A 25227-nucleotide genomic window follows, 5' to 3' on the forward strand; every position below is an offset into this window, starting at 1 on the left:
GGAAAGCAGCTGGAAGACTAACAAGTGAGTTTTTATTTTAAGCACAATGAATTTTATTAGCAAACAGACACAAGTTACAATGGTATAAGAGACACTGAAACAGAGGCAAACTTCGAGGTTAGCTCTGACTCCTTGATAATCCCAAGCTGTTCTCCTACCAAAGTCCATGTGACATTATCATATTGTAGTATTTAACTCACTTCTCAGCATTAAACCTATTCATACCCCTACACCTATATACAAAATCTTACCCCAAATATTTTTCCCATTATTAGCATTGTACATCTATGTACATAGTTACATTTACCACTACCACATTTTTTCTCTCTTCCCACCACCATTCCACAAAATAATTCAGGCTGTCTGGAGGATTCATTATTCTGAGTTGACTATATTCTGTTGTTCTTGATGGTGAAATCTGAAAATCCCTGAAAGTGGAAGCCTTGCATCTCTTGGATTTTCTTTGCTAAGGAAGTCTTTTCTGCTACTGAAATAACCCATTGCTTTATTCTACAATCTGCAGGAATTAACAGGTACCTTACTTTTTACAGTGTCATTGATCAAGGCTCTTTTTTTCCTTTGTGGCAGGATCCCCTGGATTGTTGAACCAGGCAGTTTCTTCTGGACAACATCTGGAACCACCAAGTCAGGTAATTATTTTCTGTGACCTGAATCTGAGAAAACTGGTTGTTCTCTCTCAAGGCCCTGTCTTCTTGACCTTGCCAAAGGAATGGTAACCCTCAGGTTAAATTCACCACCAGTTGTCTCTGGCCAAACAATGAACCTGCACAGTTGGCTGCCTCTGCTGTTTAGTTTCTAAGGGGCAACTTTTCACACGTAGGGTGGTGCATGTATGGAATGAGCTGCCAGAGGAAGTGGAGGAGGCTGAAACAATTACAACATTTAAAAGGCATCCAGACGGGTATATGAATAGGAATGGCTTAGAGAGAACATGGGGCCAAATGCTGGTGAATGGGAATAGATATCTGGTCAGCATGGACGAGTTGGACCATGCTGTTTCTATGCTGTACAACTCTATGACTCTTGCATGAGTGAGCAGTCCTCTGGTCCTTTGGGACTATGCCATCTACAAGAACTTGAGGATTTCTTTTTGTTTTTGCATGATCAAAGGAATTACTGAGTCTTCCTAGGAAATACAGTCACAAAACATTCTGCATAAACTTGCATATTCTGTGCATCTGACATCAAGCTGAGTCTTTCATCACTGTTTGTTCCACAAGCTGTACTGCAGTCTGAATTACATCAGTTGAGAATTCAATGAACTCAAGTTCATTGCTGCTCATTTCCTATCTCATCATTTGTGTTGCGAGCAAACTTGGCTGATTCTTGCAGTTTGAACTTTCATCTGTGCTGACAGGAATGGGAAAACATTTCTGTCAAACCTATGTAGTCAAAGGTTTCCATTTTACTGACAGTATGAAATGATATTTTAATGCCAATATAGCTCATCTCAACACATCGTCTTCCATTTAAGTTCTGTCAGGCGTCTAGGTGATACACAAAATCTTCAGTTGGTTGTCCCTTGACTGGTTGTTCAGTAATGAAAATTTCTTTGACCTGTTGTTCCCTGAATGACTCCATAACTGGCTGTTCCTTGACTTTAACTAATTTGATTCAGATCAAGGCAAGTATTCCTGCATAAGCAGGAGACCAGTTGATTGCAAAGTACTTACATATTCTTTGCTGTCTCATAGGCACCCCTTACGTTGCATTGCTGTATACAGTGCTTCTTCACTAATGGTGTATGTCTGATATATAGTGAGGCCCAGATATTAATCTTAAAATTAATATGAATATTCTTCTTGCCACAACCTAGATCTGAATCACCTATTTCTCCTCAGGAATACCTTCAGCTTTTGTTCTTTTGTAGGATGTTCTACTTATTGACTTATTTACGAGAGGAGTCAATTGTCTTCTTGTTGCTCTATGACTTTGTCCTACTTTGACATATTTTCCTTTATGTGACTTATTGTTTTATAAATAAAAGCAACTTTAAAAAAAATAAAAATGGCCCTACTTTTACTTGTGAGGCCTCCCTGATCTTCAAGACTGACAGTGACTTTTGCTGTCTATCCTACTCTCTGAACTGGCTTTTCATCTGCGTTTAAGGTTGTATACCTTAAGAACTGAATAAATTCTCCTGATTTTCTATGACATGGTTAATATTTTGCACAGAGGACTAATCTGTGCTGCTTCTGGACTTCTGCTCATTCACCATCTGAATGGTATATCTTGAAGCGGGACATTCTTTTGAAATAAGTAATAAAGATTTATGAGTAGTTCCAACAATAATTCTGACTTTCCTCACATGTTTTTCTCAAAATGGCTGAAGTTAAAGCAATTGTCAAAGACTTGCAGAACCTGATAAAAAGTATCTGTTTCTTCCTTTATGGTGAAGTGTATGGTCATTAGGTATAGTCTCAGTTGAATGCAAAAGTGTATTTACATGCTCAGCAGCAGATTTAGTATTTAGTTTGGAAGCAAATGTAACTTAAGAACAGTTTTGTCCATAATTTCAAATTCTGTGTTCTACTTGACTCTCCTCTGAAACTGAATCTTTCTGGCAATATTATTTCTGCTATCTCTTCAGAATATGATTATTTTTCTTGTTTTAAAGGCTGCAATTGAGCAATGCTTTATTGAAGGTTTTTTCCCACAATTTTGCAGTCAAAATGGATGTTTCCCTCTTTTGACCAATAAGTGGGGCAATTCTCATTTTTTGTGTCACTTCTCTAGACAAATCCTGCTAATCGAGAGCTTGGCTGAATGAATCCAGTTGCATATTATTTTAGTTTATGAGTCCCATTATTTTAACAGCTTTACTCAAAAGATTCCAGCTTTTTGCAACTCCATTCCTGTTCTTTAATGGACTTTTCCTTAGCTGATTCCTACTCATAGTTCATGCTGTTTCACGTTTTTTTGTCTAAATAGGGCCTACCACTTGCAATTTGAAAAAATGCTACCAGTCTGAACCACAGTTCGATGGATCTCCTGCCTTTTCTACAGCTTCAATAGGTTTCTAATTCTCTTATTACCTTCAACTTTGTTTGCTTAGGCTTCTAAATTTGCCTGTTTTATTATCTTATTTCTGGCTTTGTGACATTTATGGGTCTGCAAATTCGTTGTAAATTGTATTTGTGGACCTCGATTTTCTTTAATGTAACCATGTATAGTGTTGCTAAGGTAGCAATACTTGATCTAAACACTGAAACACTAGATTGTTTTTAAGCTATTTTAAAAGTATTCCCTTGCCCAACAGGGATTTCAACTTTACTCAGTCTCTGATGTCCTCTCTGGCTGAACCACAACTCAGGACTGCTCTTAGATTATTGGAACCCAATGAAATCGGTGACTTCCTTGGTGGGGACTAACATTTCAATTGGAGTTCCTGGCTCAAAGTCACCTCTGAGTATTTCTTATCAGGTTTGGAAGGCTGTATCATCACCTGTACTTTCTGCCTTGTAAATTTTTGCTACAGGGTCCGTTTCTATAGGTTCACAAATGTTCAGCTCTTTCTATCCACAATCTGCTCAAGTAGTCTTCTTCAACCTGTGTATGAAGAGCCTTCAGATCACAATGATTGCCAGTATTTTGTATGTTGCAACTAAATGGAGTGCGCACTCCAGCTCATCCTGTTGCCACCATCTCTTTCTTGGTAGAGATCTACAAAGCCTGGCAGCCTAATGAGAACAGGCTGTTGCCTTAAACAATACCAGGTACAGGTTACACTGGTGTAAGTGACATTATTATTGAGACTGGGGAAGACCTCAACATTAAGTCATACTCTTTTGAGATCCAATGCTCTCTGTCTGACTCCATATCATACTATAATACTGGGTGGGAGGATTAAGGCACTCCTCAGCATTTTCCTTCATTATGGAGCCTTTGGCTGATTAGAGTAATGGGAGATACACAAAAAACATTCATGCTCACAGCCATTATGACACCACAACTAGATACTGCATCAAGATAAAAACAAAGAAGATATGCAGCAAATAGGGATATTCTTATGCTTGTAGACTGAACAGATCACATTATAATGACATCACTAACGAAAAACCTTCTTTTATAGCAACACTATATTACAACAGCACACCACAGACTGTTGTTGCTACATCACAGTCAAGTCTGAGTTGGCCAATATTGGCCAATATCATACAAATAAAATTCTTCACTAAAGTGTAAAATCCTATAGGAGTATGACTCAGTAACACAGTATTACAGCATTAAGAGATTTGAAATGCAAAATCTAAATCTTGACCATGAACTTGGAATGGGACAGGGTGCAAGAGTTCCATTCCCTTAAACTAACCTAAATTAGAATCAATTCAGCCCATTCTGCGGTATCAACTAAAAAAATGCTACAGAGCTGTTGTATGCCAAACACATCAGTCCGTCTAGAGTTGAAAAAAAGATGTGCACTGGCACAGAGACTGACGGGCAGGCGAAGGAAATGTGGACAGCGGGTAAGTTATAAAATGGCTTTGGAATTATTTGCTTTGACAAGATTTTAAATGTCAAGGATAATTTCTCCTTATTCTACACATTACTCTATGAAGATAGCAGAGCATTTATCAATGCTGTAAAGTGAAAACTAGAGTCACCAATAAGCATTAATATTTACCATTACTTTGCTCCGATGCCTCAATCATGTCTGGATCCAAGGCTGTACTCACGAGTAGTTCCACATAGTTTTTAAATGTCTCCTTCATTGTCCTGGTATTCAGGAAGCGAGCTACATATGGTGTTGTTAAAGGGCGTTCTAAAATACAAACAAATAAGTATGTAGTACTAAAGCATGCATTCAAATGGCCAATACGACCTTGTTTTTTGTTCAAATGTATTAGCAACAAATTCAGATAATTTTTCTGCAAATACACAAATTTCTACAGTATAACTGACCAATATTAAATTCTGATATCAAAAAACTACATGCCACAGCAGGACTTGTTTTAAGGCACTAAAATATCTTGGCTAATCTTCAGCAATCTGATTATTATCCAACTTAAAAAATTGAAATCAGTAAAGCATTTGACAAGGTTCCTCATGGTAGGCTAGTCCAGAAGATCAAATTGCATGGAATCCATGGTGAGCTGGTAAGTTGGATACAAAATTGGCTTGGCCATAGAAGACAAAGTAGCTGTAAAGGGGTGTTTTTTTCTGACCAACGGTAAAAATGGTTACCTTTCATGAAAACATCAAGTTGGTATATTAACAGAGAGTAGGATTACCATGGTGTTCAATGTCATTAACATAGAACAATACAGCACAAGAACATGCCTTTCAACCCACTAAGTCTATGGTGACCATGACATTGTTATAAACGAATCCCTTCTGCCTGCACATGGTCCTTTATCCCTTTATTCTCTGGCTGTCCATGTGTCTGACTAAATGCCTCTTGAACTTTGTGACAGATTCTGCTTCCACCTCCCCTGGCAATGTGTTCTAGGCACCGACCATACTGTGTGTAAAAAAAAAAAATCCTCACACATCTCCTTTAAACTTACCCCCTCTCACATTAACCTTATACCCCTAGTATGTGACATTTCCACCCTGGAAAGAGACTTTGACTATTCACCCTATCCATGCCTCTCAATTTTATATACTTCTGAGGAAGAGTCACTCGACTCGAAATATTAACTCTGATTTCTCTCCACAGATGCTGCCAGATCTGCTAAGCTTTTCCAGCAATTTCTGTGTTTTATATCTTCTTAAACCTCTTCATCCTCTTGAAAAGCTCCACTTCCTTCCTATTGTGCAGCAACTAGAACCGTGCACAGTACTCCAAATATGGCCTGACTAAAATTGTATTCAGTTGCATATGACTGGTTAACTTTTATACTTAATGCCCTGAGTGACATGCCTTCTTTACCACCTTATCCATTTGTGTTGTCACTTCCAGGGAACGACAGACTTGGACTCCAAGATACCTCTGTATATCAATGTCCCTAAGTGTCTGGCCATTTGCAGTGTACTTTCCTCTTGCATTTAACCTCCCAAAATGTATCACCTTACAGTTGACTGGATTAAACTCCATCTGTTATTTCACATCCCAACTTTCCAGCTGATCCATATCCTGCTGCATCCTTTGATATCCTTCCTCACTATCCACAACTCCATCAATTTTGTGTCATCTGCAAACTTACTAATTAGATGGACATCTTCATCCAAATATATTACATGTAACAGAGGTCTGAGCACTGATCCTTGCAGAACACCATTGGTCACAGAACTCCAGTGAGAAAAACACACATTCACAACTACTCTGTCTCTTCTACAACCAAGTCAATTTTGTATCCAAAAGAGAAAATGCTGGAAAATCTCAGCAAGTCTGGCACCATTTCTAAGGAGAGAAAAGAGCTGACGTTTCGAGTCTAACTGACCTTTTGTCAAAGCTGAGATTTTCCAGCATTTTTTCTTTTGGTTTCAGATTGCAGCATCCAGTAATTTGCTTTTATCGAATTTTGCATCCAATTTGCCAACTCACGATAGATTCTATGCAATGTGATCTTCTGGACTTGCCTATCATGAGGGACCTTGTCAAATCCTTTACTAAAAATCCATGTCGTCAGTAACCACTGCCTTAACCTCAATAACGTTCATCACTTCATCAAAAACCCTAATTAAGCTTGAGAGACAAGACCTCCCCCCGCATAAAACCATGCTGACTACCACTAATAAGTCCATTCTTTTTCAAATGCAAGTAAATCCTGTCCCTAAGAAACTTCTCCAATAATTTCAATACCACTGATGCAAAGCTCACCGATATGTAATTTTCTGGATTAACCCTGTTGTCCTTCTTAAAGGAATAACATTGGCTATTCTCCAGCCTTCTTAGAGTCAGCTGTGGCTAAAGAGGATACAACGATCTTCTGTCAAGGCCTAGCCATCTTCTTACTTGCCTCCTTCAGTAACCTGGGATTGATGCGACCACATGTCTTTCTTCTTGGTGAATACCGATGCAAAATATTCAATAACGATCTCACCCACTTCATCTTGCTAAGCACAAATTCCCTTTTTCATCCTTGAGTGGACCTCCCTTTTCCCAAGTTACCCACTTGCTTGTAACATATGTAACATCCCTTGGTATACTTCTTAATCCTACTTGCCAAGAACATTTTGTTGCCCCTCCTAGCCTTGTAATTTCTTGCTGAAGTTCTTTGCTGCTTCCTTTATATACTTCAAGGGCCTTGTTTGATTTCTGTGTCGTGAATCTTACATATGCATCCTTTTTCTTTTGAACTAAACTTACAATGTCTCTTGTCATCCAAGGTTTCTGAATCTTGCCATCCTTATCTTTCATTCTCACATACTGGTCCTGAACTCTGGTCATCTTGCTTTTAAAAGACACGACGTCAGGTGTGGATTTATCTGCAAAGAGCTATGCCAATCTATTTTTTCCATTTCCTGCCTAATGCTGATTTAATTAGGCCTTCTCCCAATTTACCACTTTAATTTGAGGACCAAGTCTTATCCTTTTCCACAACTATCTTAAAACTTACAGAATTATGATATTGGGAATAATCTCCCACTGAAACTTCGATCACCTGGCCAAACTCATTCCCTAATACAAGGCCTATTATAATTGGACTATATAATTTTTTCAAGAATCCCCCTTGGGTGCACCTAATTCTGTTCCATCTAAGCCCTGGCACTAAGGGAGTCCCAGTGAATATTAGGGAAATTAAAATCTCACACTGTAACGACTGATTTTTTATATCTTTCCACGAACTACTTACATATCCATTCCTCTACTTTCTGCTGGCTCTTGAGAAGTCGACAGTATAACCCCATCAGAATGATTGTACCTTTCTTATTCCTATATTTTACCCATATTGCCTCAATGGATGTGCCCTCCAAGATGTCCTCTCTTAATACAACCATGACATTCTCTTCAAACAGTAATGCAACTCTTCCACCCATTTTACACCCCTCTTTATTACCTGGAACATCTAAACCCTGGAACATTCAGTTTCCAATTCTGCCCTTTTCTCAAACAGGTTTCTGTGATGGCTACCATCACAGTCATACTCCCATGTACCAACCCAGGCTCCAAGCTCATCTGCCTTACCTGTTATACTCTTTGCATTAAAATAAATACGCTTCAGATTATTAGTTCCGCCATAACCTGGTCCTGCTTGTTTTTCTTACTAGACGTACTTGATTTAGCCCCTCCCTTCTCTTCAAACATTCCAAATGTTGACATATTGTTCTGATTCCTAAACCACTGCCACACTACTTTAACCCCTCTTCAGTGGCATTATTGCAATCCTGAGGATTGCAGGTGTACAAAAGGACAAAGTTCTTTGTAATGAAAACTAATTAAAGAAAACGTTTTATTTTAAGATGCGTCAATTGAAAAGTCAAGCTAGTTTCTGCTTTGTCATCTTTAATTTGTGTATTTGTAGTGGCTTGAACTTTCAGTGACAGCTAAGCAGACACTGGTAGTAAAGCCATCAGGTATTAGATTAGATTCCCTACAGTGCGGAACAGGCCAGTTGGCTTAACAAGTCCACACCAACCCTCCAAAGAGTAACCCACCAAGACCATTTCCCTCTGACTAATGCATTTAACACTATGGCCAATTCACCTGATCTGGGCATCTTTGGACTGTGGGAGGAAACCTATGCAGACATGGAGAGAATTGCAAGCTCCAAACAGATAGTCGCTCCAGGCTGGAATCAATTCTAGGTCCCTGGCACTGTGAGGCAGCAGTGCTAACAACCGAGCCACCGTGCCACCCCTAATTTAGTCCCACCTTAAATGTGGTGGAAGTTGCACAATTGCTGAGGCATTTGTATCATCAATAGCCACAGATAAGGTGCCGGAAGACTGGAGGTTGGCTAATGTGGATGCCACGATTAAAGAAAGGGGGTAAGGAGAAGCCATGGAACTGTCAACCAGTGAGCCTGACATCAGTGACAGGATATTTGTTGGAGGGGATCCTGAGGGACAGGACTTACATGTATTTGGAAAAGCAAAGACTGATTAGGGACAGTCAACATGGCTTTGTGTGTGGGAAATCATGTCTCACGAACTTGACGGAGTTTTTTCTGAAGAGGTAATGAAGAGGACTGATGAGAGCAGAGCAGTGGACGTGATCTATATGAACTTCAGTCAGGCATTCGACATGGTTCCTTATTCCATTTGGTGAGCAAGATTCGATCACATGGAGTACAAGAAGAACTAGCCATTTGGTTGCAGAACTGACTCGAAGGTGGGAGGAGGTGTGGGGTGGTGGAGGGTTGCTTTTCAGACTGGAGGCCTGTGACCAGTGGTGTGCCATGAGGATGGGTGCTAGGTCCACTGCTTTTAATCATTTATATAAATGATTTGGATATGAACATAGGAGGTATGGTTAGTAAGTTTGCAGATGACATCAAAATTGCTGGGTATAATGGACAGCGAAGAAGGTTACCTTAGTACAACAGAACCTTGATCAGATAGGCATGTGAGCTAAGGAGTGGCAAATGGAGTTTAATTTAAATAAATGAGAGGTTCTGTATTTTGGAAAGGTAAATCAGGGCAGGATTTACACATTTAATGGTAGGATCCTGGGGAGTGTTGCTGAACAGAGACCTTGGAGTGCAGATTCATAGTCCTTTGAAAGCAGAATTGCAGATAGACAGATTAGTGAAGGTGGTATTTGGTACACTTGCCTTTATTGGTCAGTGCATTAAGGATAAGAGTTGGGAGGTCATGTTGCTTCTGTACAGGACATTGGTTAGGCCACTTTTGGAATACTGCATTTAATTCTGGTCTCCCTGCTATTGGAAGGATGTTGTGAAACTTGAAACAACTCAGAAAAGAGTGATTATTGCTGGAGGGTTTGAGCTATAGGGAGAGGGTGATTGGATGGCGCTGTTTTCCCTGGAGCGTCAGAGACTGAGGGATGACGTTATAGCAGTTTATAAAATCATGAGGGCAGAGAGAGGGTGAATAGCCAAGGTCTTTTACCAACAGTAGCAGAGTCCAAAACTAGTGGACATAGATTTAAGGTTAGAGGGCAATGATTAAAAGACACCTAAGGGGCAACGTTATCACAAAGAGGGTGGTGCGTGTATGGAGCGAACTGCCAGAAGAAGTGGTGCAACCTGGTACAATTACAACATTTAAAAGGCATCTGGAAGGCTATTTGAATATGAGGGGTTTAGTGGGATATGGGTCAATTGATGGCAAATGGGACTAGATTAATTTAGGATATCTGGTCGGCACGGATGAGTTGGACCAAAGGATCAGTTTCCGTGCTGTACATAGAGTTTTACAAAGAGCTCTATGACTCTTTGTAAAACTGTTAGTGTATATAAATCAGAGTTAGACTTCAGATTAGTGATACATGTTTTTTTTTGTGAAAGGGTTTAATAATTAACTAGGTTATTCTTTTTATAACTATGATTTTACAGAAATATGTCAGAGAGTCAATGTTTGCAAGCTTCCTTCAGGTTTAATGGGAGATTGTTAGTATTATGGGATTTTACAACAGAGGAAGAGAAAAGCAATCAAGCCATCAGTTTAGGTGAAGCTTGGAGGGGCAAGTTGTTTTTAAAATATCATTTTGTTAAAAGCTTTTGAACCTAGTTTTCAGGTGACATCATCTAGAGTCAATTACAAGAACAGTTTATTTTATAGTTAAGGGAATACATTACATCAGTGGAAGGATTTCAGTTGCATCAATCAAAGAGAAAGAAATTGCAGCTCGCAGGACCAGAACTGGAAAGAAGCAGTTAAGTCAACTCAAGATCTGATGGGGAAGGAAAACTTCTCTGGATTTTGATTAACTGTAAAATGATAGTGTTGGAGAGTAGATGGGACTGTGTTTTGCCAGGTGTTTAAAATTTTCTAAACTGTTATATATAATATGGATGGCTTGGTTATTATTATTTCAATTTTCCTTCTTTTGCATAATAAACTTCAATTGCATTAATAAAACCAAATCTACAGCATGGTATTCTCATGTTTCAGTGAAATACTCCTCATTAAAAAATAAATTGCAATCTATCCATACAGGTTTAATTCTGCAATCTGATTTAGATTAGATTAGATTCTCTCCAGGCCATTTGGCCCAACAAGTCCACACTGACCCTCGAATAGTATCTCACCTAGTTCCATTCCCCTACCCTATATTTACACCTGACTAATGCACCTAACACTATGGGCAATTCACCTAACCTGAACATCTTTGGATTGTGGGAGGAAACTGGAGCACCCGAAGGAAACTCACACAGACAAGGGGAGAATGTGCAGAGTTACCCGAAGTGGGAATTAAACCCAGTTCCCTGGCGCTGTGAGACAGCAGTGCTAACCACTGAGCCGCCTTTTGTCATGTAGTAACAATAGCTGAGATCATAACATAAGGTAAACAAAATGACTCTTGCCAAGTCAACAAAAAGTACTTCTCACAGACTTTCATTCTCACAGTAGTATCCACCGAAGTGAATTACAGCTTTGCTGGTCATTACTTGGAGCACAATTAATAAATTGGAGAATTTGAAATTGGCATGTGCATTGGCATACTTGCATTTCACAACTAATTAAGTACGTTATTGTTTAAAAAAAAAAGCAGTCAACAGTACATAGGAAACTGAAAATTAACAATCCTTTAGAGCACATGGGACAGATTGTAGGTCAGTGCTTCCCAAACCATTTCTGGTTGTGATATCGTTTTAGTGCTTCAGATGTGTGACCCCAAAGTCGTAATGTAGTAAGTATGAGAATCGTTGAGATCAGGATTCATGTGGGGATGGGAAAAGAAAATGGAAGGCAGCTTTGGTTTAGATTTTGACAGGATTGGGAATTAGAAAACATTTAATGAAAAGGCAGGCTTTCTATGAAACAATAAAACCTTCCTTTTTCCAGGCTTTTTCATTGCAATGATCAGGCATCTCAAAGCAGTCAATTAGGCCATATTCATCAACAAAAAAAAACTTGAAAAGTTGAAGCGGCGTTGCAGCTATCAGAATTCACACCAAGTTCCGCAGCAGCCATTACTGACTCAGCTCATAACCCCAAAATGTTGTCTCATAATTTATCATTTGCAAAGCCTGCCCTGAGGAGCTTGCTGCAGATTTTGGTCAACCACAGACAGCTTTTTGGGTTTACTAATATCAATTACTGATGTCAGGAATTTCACGTTGTCCTCTCGTTATTAGCACAACATACACTAGGTATATATTAGCAACACTTTTCCACTTGGGCTATATTAGTACTAGTACCTTTTATTTGAATGCTGCCTGAAGCTCTTCATTGTTCAAAGACATGGCAAAATTATTTTATAGTAAGGTGAATCACGTACAACAGCCATAATGATCAGCTTCACAAGGGTCAAAGAAATAAAAAAAAATACAAACTTCTCCACATCAATTAATTGTCACAAATGATTTGAAGGTAGTGGCTTTTAATCATCTGCATTTTAACCTCTTCAACTTTAGCAAAGGCTCTTATAACTTTCCCTTCAACAAACCTGATTTTCCATTGTCTACAAGTTTTAGGAGCCTATGTGCTGATATTCTCTTTGCACCTTAAGACCATACAGACCAGGATTAAGATTTTTCAATATAATCTCTGTGATGTTTTTTAACCCAGAAATGCTATGCAATTGTTTTGGAAACAACTTCAATCTGTCATGGTAACCATCTTACACTTATCTATAATTCTCTTACTTTTTCCAAATTTCTCTTTCAGAGTTAGATAGGAAACTGAAAATTAGCAATCCTTCAGACCACATGGTCTGAACTGGTTGAGTTAAGAACATTAGCTGCAAAAATCTCAGCCAATAGTAATGTACAGTAAACATTACAATTGATGCCACACAACTAAAGGAGTCCAGCAGTTAAGTTGAACACTAAACTTTTTTGAATTTTGTTATGAAATAATTTGCAAATATACAGCGACTGAGAACCACAGGACATTCTTTCTAATTCTTAAGGGCCAGTTTGAAAATTCTTGAGATAAAATGTTGACCAGGGCATCACAGAAAATTCTGCTGCTGCTGTCAAACGAAGTGATCTTTCATGTTCATTGAAGCAAGCAGATCCCAATTTAACTTCTAATCCAAAATATGGCAGCTCACACCATGAGTATTACACTGAAACGTGAACGAGATTATGCACAAAATTGGAACTTGAACCCACAGCCTTCTGTCTTTGAGGCAAGAGTGCAATGACTAAGTTAAAGTTGATATTATAAATTAATAAGACAACGACATTGACAGGGCTAACCTGAGGTTTAGGAACATTGTGAAAAAGGGTAATTGACAACATTTTCAGATAATCTCTAAAAAGATCACAGAAAAATATTTTCACCTGTGAAAATACCTTAGCCTGCTGTCAACTTTAAATAATGAAAATATGACGGCACGGTGGCACAGTGGTTAGCACTGCTGCCTCACAGCGCCAGAGACCCGGGTTCAATTCCCGCCTCAGGCGACTGACTGTGTGGAGTTTGCACATTCTCCCCGTGTCTGCGTGGGTTTCCTCCGGGTGCTCCGGTTTCCTCCCACACTCCAAAAATGTGCAGATTAGGTGAATTGGCCACGCTAAATTGCCTGTAGTGTTAGGTGCAGGGATAAATGTAGGGGAATGGGTCTGGGTGGGTGCGCTTCGGCGGGTCGGTGTGTACTTGTTGGGCCGAAGGGCCTGTTTCCACACTGTAAAGTAATCTAATCTAATCTAAAAAAAAAATGACCATAACTAATTGCATTGTTTTATTTGAAAGGAAAAAGTCAGTTTCCTATGCATTAATAGATTTAATACATTGCCAAGTTCTCAGAGCTTTAAATACATGATAATACTTCCCACAAATAGTTCAGTTACATAAGGAAGTGAAGTTTTGTTAATAAAAACATGCTTAATTGTTTTTATTGCCATGCCCGTCCCTTTCCATTCTTGCTTCTTAGTCCCATTCCCTCCTCTTCGTCAGTCAGTTTCTCTCCTGTTACACAGAAGACCCTGATACCTTGGTGCACTGCAGTTTCTGGAATACTAGACACCTCCTTAATGAATTGATGGATGAGAAAACATCTTGCTGAGTGTGATGCCAAGTGTGTGATTTATATATATTTTAATATTATTTTTGAGTTTGTTGCTTAAACTTGAAGAAGTGGATATGTGTCAGAAAGTGTTCAATGATTAACTTTAAGCATATCTGTATCAAGGTGATTTTTTAAAAACATTGTGGGAGAGAAAGAGTAGTTAGATTTTGTGCAGAATGGGAGAATTTCACAAGTTGTGCATTAGGCTCCAACTTAGAAGTTCAGGGACTTTTTGCTTTGATTAAAGGGAAACACTCAAAGCTTGGGAAGGGAAAGATTGTTTTTTGTTGCAGTTTGGGCGACTGCAGGAATTGTGTTGAAGCTGCATGTGTGAAGCAGTTTCTCCTAAACATAAAGGAGAAAATTGTTTAGAGTTGCTAAAAACTCAGTTTGCTCAGTGTGATAAGTTTAGAAAAAGTTTCGGACCAGAAATGTTTGGTTAAAACTTTGAAGGAGTTAGTTGAAGCTGAAAGTTTAAGTTCAGTTATAGGAAGGCTCCAACAAGAGGCTATCAGATGCTCAAGGTTGGGAGTCAATGCTGAAAATGTGTTGCTGGAAAAGCGCAGCAGGTCAGGCAGCATCCAAGGAACAGGAGAATCGACGTTTCGGGCATGAGCCCTTCAGAAGGGCTCATGCCCGAAACGTTGATTCTCCTGCTCCTTGGATGCTGCCTGACCTGCTGCGCTTTTCCAGCAACACATTTTCAGCTCTGATCTCCAGCATCTGCAGTCCTCACTTTCTCCGTTGGGAGTCAATGCCACAGTTAAGTCAAGCTCTAAAGGAATGAGAGAGAGAAGGGAATTTTCTCCAGAGACAGTTTGTAAAGAGGTGCTTTTAGTGGTTAATGGGTATACATTTTTACTCTTTAAACATCTGTTACATGCAAACAGTTTAGTTTATTCTATTTTACTGTTAAAACCAAATCTGTAACCTTGCATGCTTCTCTATTCTAGGAAGTGACCACCTTGTTAAAGCCAAGTCAGATTTCAGTCTGGGATCTGATTTGTCCAGTAATACCATCAGCTAAGGTCATGATGCAGAGTATTACATTGAGTTGAAATTCTACTCTTTAGGAGTAGCACTCTTTTAGTTGAAATTTAACCTTCAAAATTCCCACAGAGTTCCTAATCTCACTCAAACAAAGTGATTGAAGGTCAAAAGAGGAAAGCAAAGCTAAATTGCACTAGTTCTGTACAGAACTCAAAAGTTTAAAAATCTGGGAAAGGCTGTATTTCAAAATTATGGAGCCCAAGATTAAGAATGTGATTACTTGATGAAAAAAAAGTGCTCGTATAAATTAGAACTTTTCAAATTATATCAACATTTGATAAGAGCTGGAAACATTTTCCACCAGAAAGTAGTACTTCTCTCAGGTTGACAACAAGTTGCACTTTTCAGATAGAGTTAAATGAAGCTTTATTGATACAAAAACTGACCGAGGAAATATTTTCATTCCATCCAAATATTGACATCATTCACAATTAGCTAAAAAACAATTCTTTGCATGAAGCATTATCTTTCACACAAAATCACAGGCAGTTACATTTCTTATAATCGGAAAGACAAATAAATCATAATTTACATATTGGGGAATATTTTGCTTCAGGTAATGAATAGGATCTGAAATCAGAAAGTGTAATGCATCTTCATTTTTGCACTCTAGATTTCAACTATTCTCAACCTATGTGAATAAATGCAAGGCTATATTCCATTCTTAGTTCAGCAGATGACAAGAGAATCTGTTGCAGAAGTTTGATTGATTGACTTCTCCCTATTGGCTTTTCTACCCTTATCTGGAAACAGCATGTGACAAAAGACTGCATGGAATTTCTAAAAATACTGTGGGATTTCCATTTATTATTCCTCAAAAGAGGAATTTAAACGTTGGTTTGTAAATGAAATTAAGTTAGAACAGCTATGCTTTAAGGCTTGACAAATTAGATGTTCTATGAAATGATTTAAATAATTAATAATCAGAAATGCAGAACCAAGCTTCATGACTCTTCAGGATTACGCTTTTCAACAATGGACTATGTACATGGTAAAAATGATGCTAAATAAAGAAACCTAATAAGATCTTACCATCTTCATCATCACTCCGAGTTTCAAGAGAAGAGTCCGAATGAGATGAATACTCCTCCTTTAGCCATTTCTTTCGTTTTTTCGGTGGTGGTTCAGCCTTTACCTTTACTTGTTTGACTGGCCTAGCTTTAGATTTTGCTGTTGAGCTTTTAGATGCTGTAGAATTGCTGACAGACACTTTATTACTAGAACCCATTCTTGATTGGTGATGTCTAAAGACAGAGGTATAAATGAAGAAAGACAACTTGATGTGCAATACTAAATTAATTTTAGATTGGATGAATATTATTTCACTTGAGTAATGGTAAAGTGTAAACTTTCAATTTAACCTTGCAGCTGTATATCATGATTCTTTCAGAATAAAGGTCAATACAAACTAATTTAAATATCTGCAGTCATCAGTTACCATTAGATTGTTAAACATTAAATTTATATACTGGATCAATAAGTCTAGTGATAAATACTTCTAAAATTACATCTTTAAAAATCGTGGGGCCTAAGCTGAAAATGTGTCAATATGATAACATAGCATAATCTCGAACTGAGCTTTCTTTCAAAAGAATCTTGGATGAGCTTGGGGATATGATTAGCAAATAGGTTACAAAACTGTGGATATAGAATTTGAGTGTTAATTATATATATTCTTATGGTAGAAATGTTCAGACCTTTTCTTACTGAATTCAGAAGTATTGCCACATAACACAGCACTTTGAAGATTCTGTTAGAATTGATCAGAGTTGATCAGACAAAGTTTACCAGGTCATTTTTGATAATGAATTGCAGAATAATTTTAGTTTGCAAGATTCACATTCTGTTTTGACCAAAGATCTTGATACAGGAGAAAACAGAGTTGGGTACAAGACACAAAGTTTCTGATAGTAAAACTCCACTTCGCAAATCCTGCTGTAAGAAAATAATTCAGCCAGTTAACATTAATTTTTAAAGTGTACCAAACTGCTCACTGAATCCACATGCAACTAATAAGATATTTGGAAATTATGTTTATACAATTAGACTCCACACCAAAAATAAAACGGACAAAAGTAAAACATTTTCCATACCTTAAAGTTTGCAATGGCCTGTTTTGTGGCTTTTTGGAACAAACTCTAACGTAATCCTTCTTGTTTACATTTTCAATAAATTTCACATACACCCGTTTATATTTGTTTTTTGCATCTCCAAAGTATCCAAGATACTATAAATTAGAAAATTTCAAAATATTTTGTAAGGGTCAGCATTTTAAATCAACTTTTTTAATGCACATGCATCTATTGACAATTCATAAAAATATTTTTCATAAATTGTCATTCCACCATCTTGTATAAACAAAAGTATTAAATTAAAAACAAATGATTTTTGCTCAACACCACACACGGTCTTCACATTTGGACTAATACTGACTGAGCACTGACTGTGTTTAGTAACAGATATATGTCCTATAATTAGGGAAGTTCAACAGGCATCCCATTATCTTGGGGATATGGCTTACTGTTTGCAATATGGTCTTGACATACTAGAATGTTTTGCATGGTGATATGGATAAATTTAAACTTTCACGGTTATAACTCATTATGCTTAATTTACATTCACAGATATAAAATGTCTGATGAGGGCAGAACGGTAGATGTTATCTATATGGACTTCAGTAAGGCATTCGACAAGGTTCCCCATGGGAGACTGGTGAGCAAGATTAGATCTCATGGAATACAGGGAGAACTAGCCATTTGGATACAGAACTGGCTCAAAGGTAAAAGACAGAAGGTGGTGGTGGAGGGCTGTTTTTCAGACTGGAGGCTTGTGACCATTGGAATGCCACAAGGATTGGTGTTGGGTCCACTACTTTTCATCATTTATATAAATGATTTGGATGTAAGCATAAGAGGTATAAGTTAGTAAGTTTGCTGATGATACCAAAATTGGAAGTGTAGTGGACAGTGAAGAAGGTTACCTCAGATTACAACAGGATCTTGATCAGATGGGCCAATGGGCTGAGAAGTGGCAGACAGATAAATGTGAGGTGCTGCATTTTGGGAAAGCAAATCTTAGCAGGACTTATACATTTAATCGTAAGGTCCTATGGAGTTTTGCTGAACAAAGAGACCTTGGAGTGCTAGTTCATAGCTCCTGGAAAGTGGAGTCACAGGAGATAGGATAATGAAGGCGGCATTTGGTATGCTTTCCTTTATTGGTCAGAGTACTGAGTACAGGAGTTGGGAGATCATGTTGTGGCTGTACAGGACATTGGTTAGGCCACTGTTGGAATATTGCGTGCAATTCTGGTCTCCTTTCTATCAGAAAGATGTTGTGAAACTTGAAAGGGTTCAGAAAAGTTATACAAGGATGTTGCCAGTATTGGAGGATCTGAGCTATAGGGAGAGGTTGAATAGGCTAGGGCTGTTTTCCCTGGAGTGTCGGAGGTTGAGGGGTGACCTTACAGAGGTTTATAAGATCATGAGGGGCCTGGATAGGATAAATAGACAAAGTCTTTTCCCTGGGGTGGGGGAGTCCAGAACTAGAGGGCACAGGTTTAGGGTGAGGGGGGAAAGATATAAAAGGGACCTAAGGGGCAACTTTCTCACACACAGAGTGGTATGTATATGGAATGAGCTGCCAAAGGAAGTGTTGGAAGCCAGTAAATTTGCAACATTTAAAAGACATTTGGATGGATATATTAATAGGAAGGGTTTGGAGGGATATGGGCCAAGTGCTGGCAGGTGGGACTAGATTGGGTTGGGATATCTGGACGAGTTGGACTGAAGGGACTGTTTCCTGTACATCTCAATGACTCTACGACATGTGCAAGGAACTTAACAACAGTGCCTGCACATACTGAGCAATAGATTCTCCTGGTGATATTATTATGTGGTACTTGTAAATGGGTCACACGCAGCAATGAAATCAGAGGTATGCAACATGGAAAATCATAGAGACTCAGTTAGACATAAGGAGTTTCAATTTGTAAGTATTCGAAAACAAGTGAACAGTTGTCTTTTCAAGAGTCAGTCAAGGAAATGGGATACTGTCCATTTTAAATACTCAGTGTCAGCATCAAACCAAAACAAGTGAACTAAGATTTGGAAGAGTGAATATTTACTTTACTCTGTCCCAATAATGCATTCAACAGCAGAACAGACAAAAAACGACTTCAGCTCACTGGCAATGAAAGCAGAAGAAAGCTGCAACAGCAAGGTGGTCCTGGTTATAGATCACCAAATCTGACCAACAACTTATCAAGAATACATGGACAATGAATGCACACCAAGGTCACCATGGTAAACAAGATCACACTCAGGCTTCATCCAGGGTGCATTTGCTAAGTCCTGTGGTGATGGAGAGGCGGCAAATGTACAAAGTTGTGGACATGGAAGTCCCTCATCAAGGATCTGCAAATCGGTGAGAGTTGCACAAAGGTCATTGCATACTTTTGTTGGACAACATATATATCTGAGCAGTGATGTTCAGGAGACCCCGTGATCACTTTAAATAGGGAACGGGCTAGATGATGTCCCACTTTCTACTAGTTGAAAAGCCACAATCAGCAGGAACACCACCATCTGTGCCAAAGAAAATGCAAACATTTGCAACTTGGAATGCTTGAATACTCATGGATAATATGAATAGCAATTACCTGGGAAGACGTGCAATCACATTAAGTGAAGTAAAGGTTTCAAATCGACATCTAAGCTATCAGTGTGTTTTGCCTTTGTTCAGAGGGGCAGCTGAAGGAAAGTGGATACACGCTTTCCTGGAAAGGCAAGACTAATAGTAGCTATGTATTCATAGAGTTGGATCCTTTTCATCTAGAATAGAATCTTGGTTGTACTTCCAGAGTATCCCAATTTTATAGATGAAACACTAATGACACTGCTGCACTGCCAGCTCAATTATAATCCATATGCTACAGTGATCAATGCTTACATCTCAACCCTTCACTCAGATTGAAGACAAAGGAAAAGTTCTATTCAAACCTTGGTGAAGCTCTCACTGCTATCCCAAAGAAACTTGACAGCAGGATCAGCTGTGACTCCATTATTTGGGAATAGGCATTGAGGCATTGGAAAAAGAGCTTGGGAAAAACTAATGCAAACATTACTCTCCTATCACACTGAAGAGTGTACAATGTGGCCTTATTTTAACAAACACATTCTTCTGCCAGAAGAACAAATACAAAATCACATGGGGGCATCATACATAAAATCATCTTAATGTCCTGGATCGTCAGTGTTCATGTTAAAAATCTGAGTGATGTCAGTATCACTTGATCACTGCTGCCAACTGGACAGATCATCGCCTTGTTTGATTATGAATGAATATTCACAAAAATATCGCAAGACCCATAAGTCTAGTGGAAGATCGAAATCCCACAACAATCCAATTAGAGAGGAAGTCCAAAAGCAGCTCCCAACCAATCTGGAAAATCTTATCCAAGTCAATTCCAGAGATGTGTGATCAAATAAGGTCAGGTGTGGTAGACATTGGTATTTAGACATTGGGCTTGAGCATTTTTGTAATTAGGACTGATTTCACGAAAACTATGTAGAAATATGTAGCTTCTTGCAACAAAATAAACAACCTTCATTGTTTGGCAGATCAACAGATTGCCATACATCAAGAAAGCAGCTGTTCAACAGCTCAAGACTGATATCCAAATACAAATCTGGAAGGTAAAAGACAAGGAACAGCCATATTTATACAACATTAAGCTAGGTTGATATTTGAAGATTTTGGTCCACCTAATACCAAACGGAGAAGATCTCCTTTGATCACAGGATAGTATTTCTCTCCTCAAGAATTACAGTGCCATCCATCAATGCTAGAAAGAACATTTTCAATTCCTCGATCCTGAATCTACAGCAGCAGCTGATACTCTGCACACTATCACCCAGTTAGCTGTCGTAACGTTCATGAGTGGACCAGGATCGATGGGAGAGCTTTAACAAGCAACTGAACAAATGAAAAGCAACAGAGCCTTTAGCCCTGATGGTGCTGAAAGGGTTCTGTTAGTTCAGTTGACTGTACAACTCATTTGCAATGCAGACAGACGCCAATAATGCAGGTTCAATTCCCGTCCCAGCTTAGCATACCTTGAAGGTCCCATCTACTCAACCTTACCCCTCAAATGAGGAGTGGTGATGCTCAGGTTTAACCACTACTAGTTTTCTCTCCTATTGGAGAGAGTAGACTATGGTCCTCTGGACGATGGTGACTTTATTCAAGTTGAGGTTTTCAAAGGTTTTGGAGTTTTGCTCACATCAAGGCTCACTATCCCCCAACAACCTACCAAACCAACTTTAGGACTGTGACAATTGTAACAGTTTAGAGATGACGAGGCTTAAAAGAAAAGAAAGTAAATCCTGCACTCCAGGTTCCACTACCTCATGCCCTATATGCCCAAAGAATTGCACGGTTGAGTATCCGACTGTTCAAGCACACGAAGACCCATAATACAAGCTCCTGACCCTTAGCAGATGCCATTCTCGATCAAGGATAGCTGATGAATATGCCTAAAATGAATTTTAGAATATCCTATATCTTAAGATAGTGCTAAAAAGAAACTTGTTTCAATCTCATATGGTCATGTTTCAAAACAAACGAAAAGATATAAAAAATTAGTATCGACAGGGAGGAGGCTCTGAGCAGTCTGGCAGGCATAAAAATAGGCAAAGCTCCAAGTCTGAATGAAATGTATGACAGGCTGTCGAGCGAGGCAAGGGAGGAAATAGCAGGGGCATTGGCAATAAATTTCAATTCCTCCCTTGTCATAGAAGAGGTTCCAGAGGATTGGAGTGTGTGTCAGGCAGCTTAGGTTTCAGGCTTGTCTTTTCATCAGGACTGGGGAGGCAGAAAGAGACTGAGAAATAAGGGAGTGAGGAGGACGACAAGGGAAAGGTAGTTGGGATGGCGATAGGTGGGCGAAGATAGAAGGTGATCGTAATAGGTCGGTGGGAAGTATGGAGCGGATAGGTGGGAAGGAAGATGGACAGGTAGAGGGCGGAGCTCAGTCAAAGGGTCGGATCTGGAATGGGGGGGGGGGGAATTTGGAAACTGGTGAATCCAATGTTGAGGCTGTGTAGTTTAGGAGGCCTTGTTTAGATCGTGGAAGCCGCCCAGAATTTCAACTCTCCCTGCCCCTCCTCCCATGACATTTCTATTCTGGGCCTCCTCCACCACCTAAACAAGGTCACCTGCAAACTGGAGTAGGAACACCTCATCTTCCGCCTCAGGAGTCTATAAATCTCCCCTACTTCCAACCCCATCCCAGATCCAACCGTCTGACTCGTCTCTTCCCTCTTGACCTGCCCATCTTCCTTCCCACATATCCCTTCTACGCTTCCCACTGACCTATCATAATCACCTATCTTCACTCACCTATCGCCATCCCAACTATCTTTTCCCTATCCCCCTCATCCTATTTATTTCCCAGCCCTTTTCCCCCTCCCTAGTCCTGATAAAGGGTCAAGCCCAAAATGTTGACTCTCTTGTTCCTCAGATGTTGCCTGACCTGTGCTGTGCTTTTTCCAGTGCCACACTTTATCAACTCTGACTTCTCCAGAATCTGCAGTCCTCACCATCTCCAGAGGATTGGAGGACAGGCAATGTGATAGCTATTCAAGAAGGAAGAGAAATAAATCAGGAAACTACAGGCCAGTCAGTTTAACCTTAATGGTGTGGACACTATCAGAAGCAACTCTGAAAGACAGAACTAATCTGCACTTTCAGAGGCAAGGATTTATTAAGAACAATCAGCATGGTTTTGTTTAGGGGAGGTCATGTCTGACCAACTTGATTGAATATTTTCAAGAGGTAATGAAGCATGTAGATGAAGGTAATGCATTTGACATAGTTGACTTGGACTTCAGCAAGGCTTCTGATTAGTTTATACGTGGGAAAGTGATAGTAAAGGAGACTTGAACTCTACATTCATAGATGATATGAAAATTGAAGGGATGGTAAAAGGTGAGGAAGATAGTCTTAGAGGAAAATATGGACAGGCTGGTCAGACAGGCGAATCAATGGCAAATTTAATTTTCAATCTAGCAAGGTGATGCACTTGGGCAGGACAATCAAGGCAAGTGAAAACGCAATGAACGGCAGGAACTGGGAAGCACTGAGGATCAGACGGACCGTGACATATATGTTCACCAGTCCCTTAAGGTAGGGCAAAAAGCTATGCCTTATCCACTTAATATATGATACTTGTCTTTATTAGCCAAAGCATCGAGTTTAAGAACAGAGAGGTTCTGCTGGAAGTGCACAAAACCACTGTTGCCCCTTAGGTCACCGACAGCAGTTCTGGAATCTACATTATTGGAGAGATGTGATTGCAGTGGAGAGGGATCAGCAGAGATTTACCAGGATGTTGCCTGGACTGGAAAGTTTGTTATAAAGAGAGATTGGATAAACTGGCTTGTTTTCCTTTGAGGAAAGGAGATGAAGGGGTCATGATTGAGATGTATAAAAATATGAGGGAAACAGAGAGGAGGAAACTTTTCCCTTTAGTGGAAGGATCAATAATCAGGTGGCATAGACTTAGGGACACGAATGGAGAGGAATGTGAGGAAAACTTTTCTTTCATCCAGAGCGTGGTAGGAATCTAGAATTCACAGCTTGTAAGGGCAGTAGAGGCAGAAGCACTCAGTGTTGTAGAGATGTACAGCATGGAAACAGACCCTTCAATCCAACTCATCCATGATGACCAGGTATCCCAACCCAATGTAGTCCCACCTGCCAGCACCTGGCCCATATCCCTCCAAACCCTTTCTATTCATATACCCATGCCTTTTAAATGTTGCAATTGTACCAGCCTCCACCACTTCCTCTGGTAGCTCCTTCCATACACGTACCACCCTCTGTGAAAAAGTTGCCCCTTAGGTCACCTTTATATCTTTCCCCTCTCACCCTAAGTCTAGTTCTGGACTCCCCGACCCCAGGGAAAATACTTGATCTATTTATCCTATCCATGCCCCTCATGATTTTATAAATCTCTATAAGGTCACATCTCAGCCTCTGATGCTCCAGGGAAAACAGCCCGAGCCTATTCAACCTCTGCCGATAGCTCAAAATCTCCAACCCTGGCAACATCCTTGTAAATCTTTTCTGAACCCCTTCAAGTTTCACAACATCCTTCCAGTAGGGAGGAGACCAGAACTGCATAAAATATTCCAACAGTGGCCTAACCAATGTCCTGTACAGCCGCAACATGACCTCCCAACTCCTATACTAATACTCTGACCAATAAAGGAAAGCACACCAAACGTCTTCTTCCCTATCCTATCTACCTGTCACTCTACCTCCAAGGAGCTATGAACCTGCTCTCCAAGGCCTCTCTGTTCAGCAACACTCCCTAGGACCTTACCATTAAGTTTATAAGTTCTGCTAAGATTTGCGTTCCCAAATCAAAATTAAACTCCATCTGCCACTCCGCAGTCCATTGGTTCATCTAATCAACATCCCATTGTAGTCTGAGGTACCTACTTTGCTGTCCACTAAACCTCCAATTTTGGTGTCATCTGCAAACTTAGCAACTATACCTCTTATGCTCACATCCAAATCATTATATAAATGATGAAAAGTCATGGACCCAGCACCTTTGTGGCACTCCACTGGTCACAGGCCTCCGATCTGAAAAACGATTCTCCACGACCACCCTCTGTCTTCTACTTTTGAACCAGTTCTGAATCCAAATAGCTAGCTCTCCAGATATTCCAGGAGGGCTAAACTCGCTCACCAGTCTCCCATGGGAAACTTAGTCAAAACCTTATGCAAGTCCTTATAGATAACATCTATCGCTCTGCCCTCATCAATCCTCTTTCTAACTTCTTTAAAAAAACTTAACCAAGTTCGTGAGACATGATTTCCCACACACAAAGCCATGTTAACTATCCCTAATCAGTCCTTGTCTTTCCAAATACATGCCCATCCTGTCCCTCAGGATTCCCTCCAACAACTTGCCCACCATCGACATCAGGCTCACCGGTCTGTAGTTCCCTAGTTTGTCCTTACCATCTTTCTTAAACAGTGGCAGCACATTAGCCAACCTCCAGTCTCTGGCACCTCACCTATGACTATCAATAATACAAATATCTCAGTAAGAG

The 25227-nt window shown here is 39.6% G+C and overlaps 1 protein-coding gene across 2 annotated transcripts in view; it reads right to left on the reverse strand.

Annotated features, from left to right (window-relative positions):
* qser1 (glutamine and serine rich 1) overlaps positions 1 to 25227 on the reverse strand; it is a 162232-nt gene that overhangs the window by 23201 nt on the left and 113804 nt on the right. For both annotated transcript variants that reach the window (XM_043705539.2, XM_043705540.2), the window contains exons 7-9: positions 17194 to 17327; positions 16133 to 16344; positions 4646 to 4783 (exon numbers count right to left, since the gene is read on the reverse strand). In XM_043705539.2, the coding sequence (XP_043561474.2) occupies positions 4646 to 4783; positions 16133 to 16344; positions 17194 to 17327 (484 nt within the window). The remainder of the gene's footprint in view (positions 1 to 4645; positions 4784 to 16132; positions 16345 to 17193; positions 17328 to 25227) is intronic.

The sequence above is a fragment of the Chiloscyllium plagiosum genome, unplaced genomic scaffold (genome assembly GCF_037043375.1).
Source record: "Chiloscyllium plagiosum isolate Xiang-an unplaced genomic scaffold, Cpla_swu_hap1 HiC_scaffold_18, whole genome shotgun sequence".
In the NCBI taxonomy this organism is placed as follows: Eukaryota; Metazoa; Chordata; class Chondrichthyes; order Orectolobiformes; family Hemiscylliidae; genus Chiloscyllium; species Chiloscyllium plagiosum.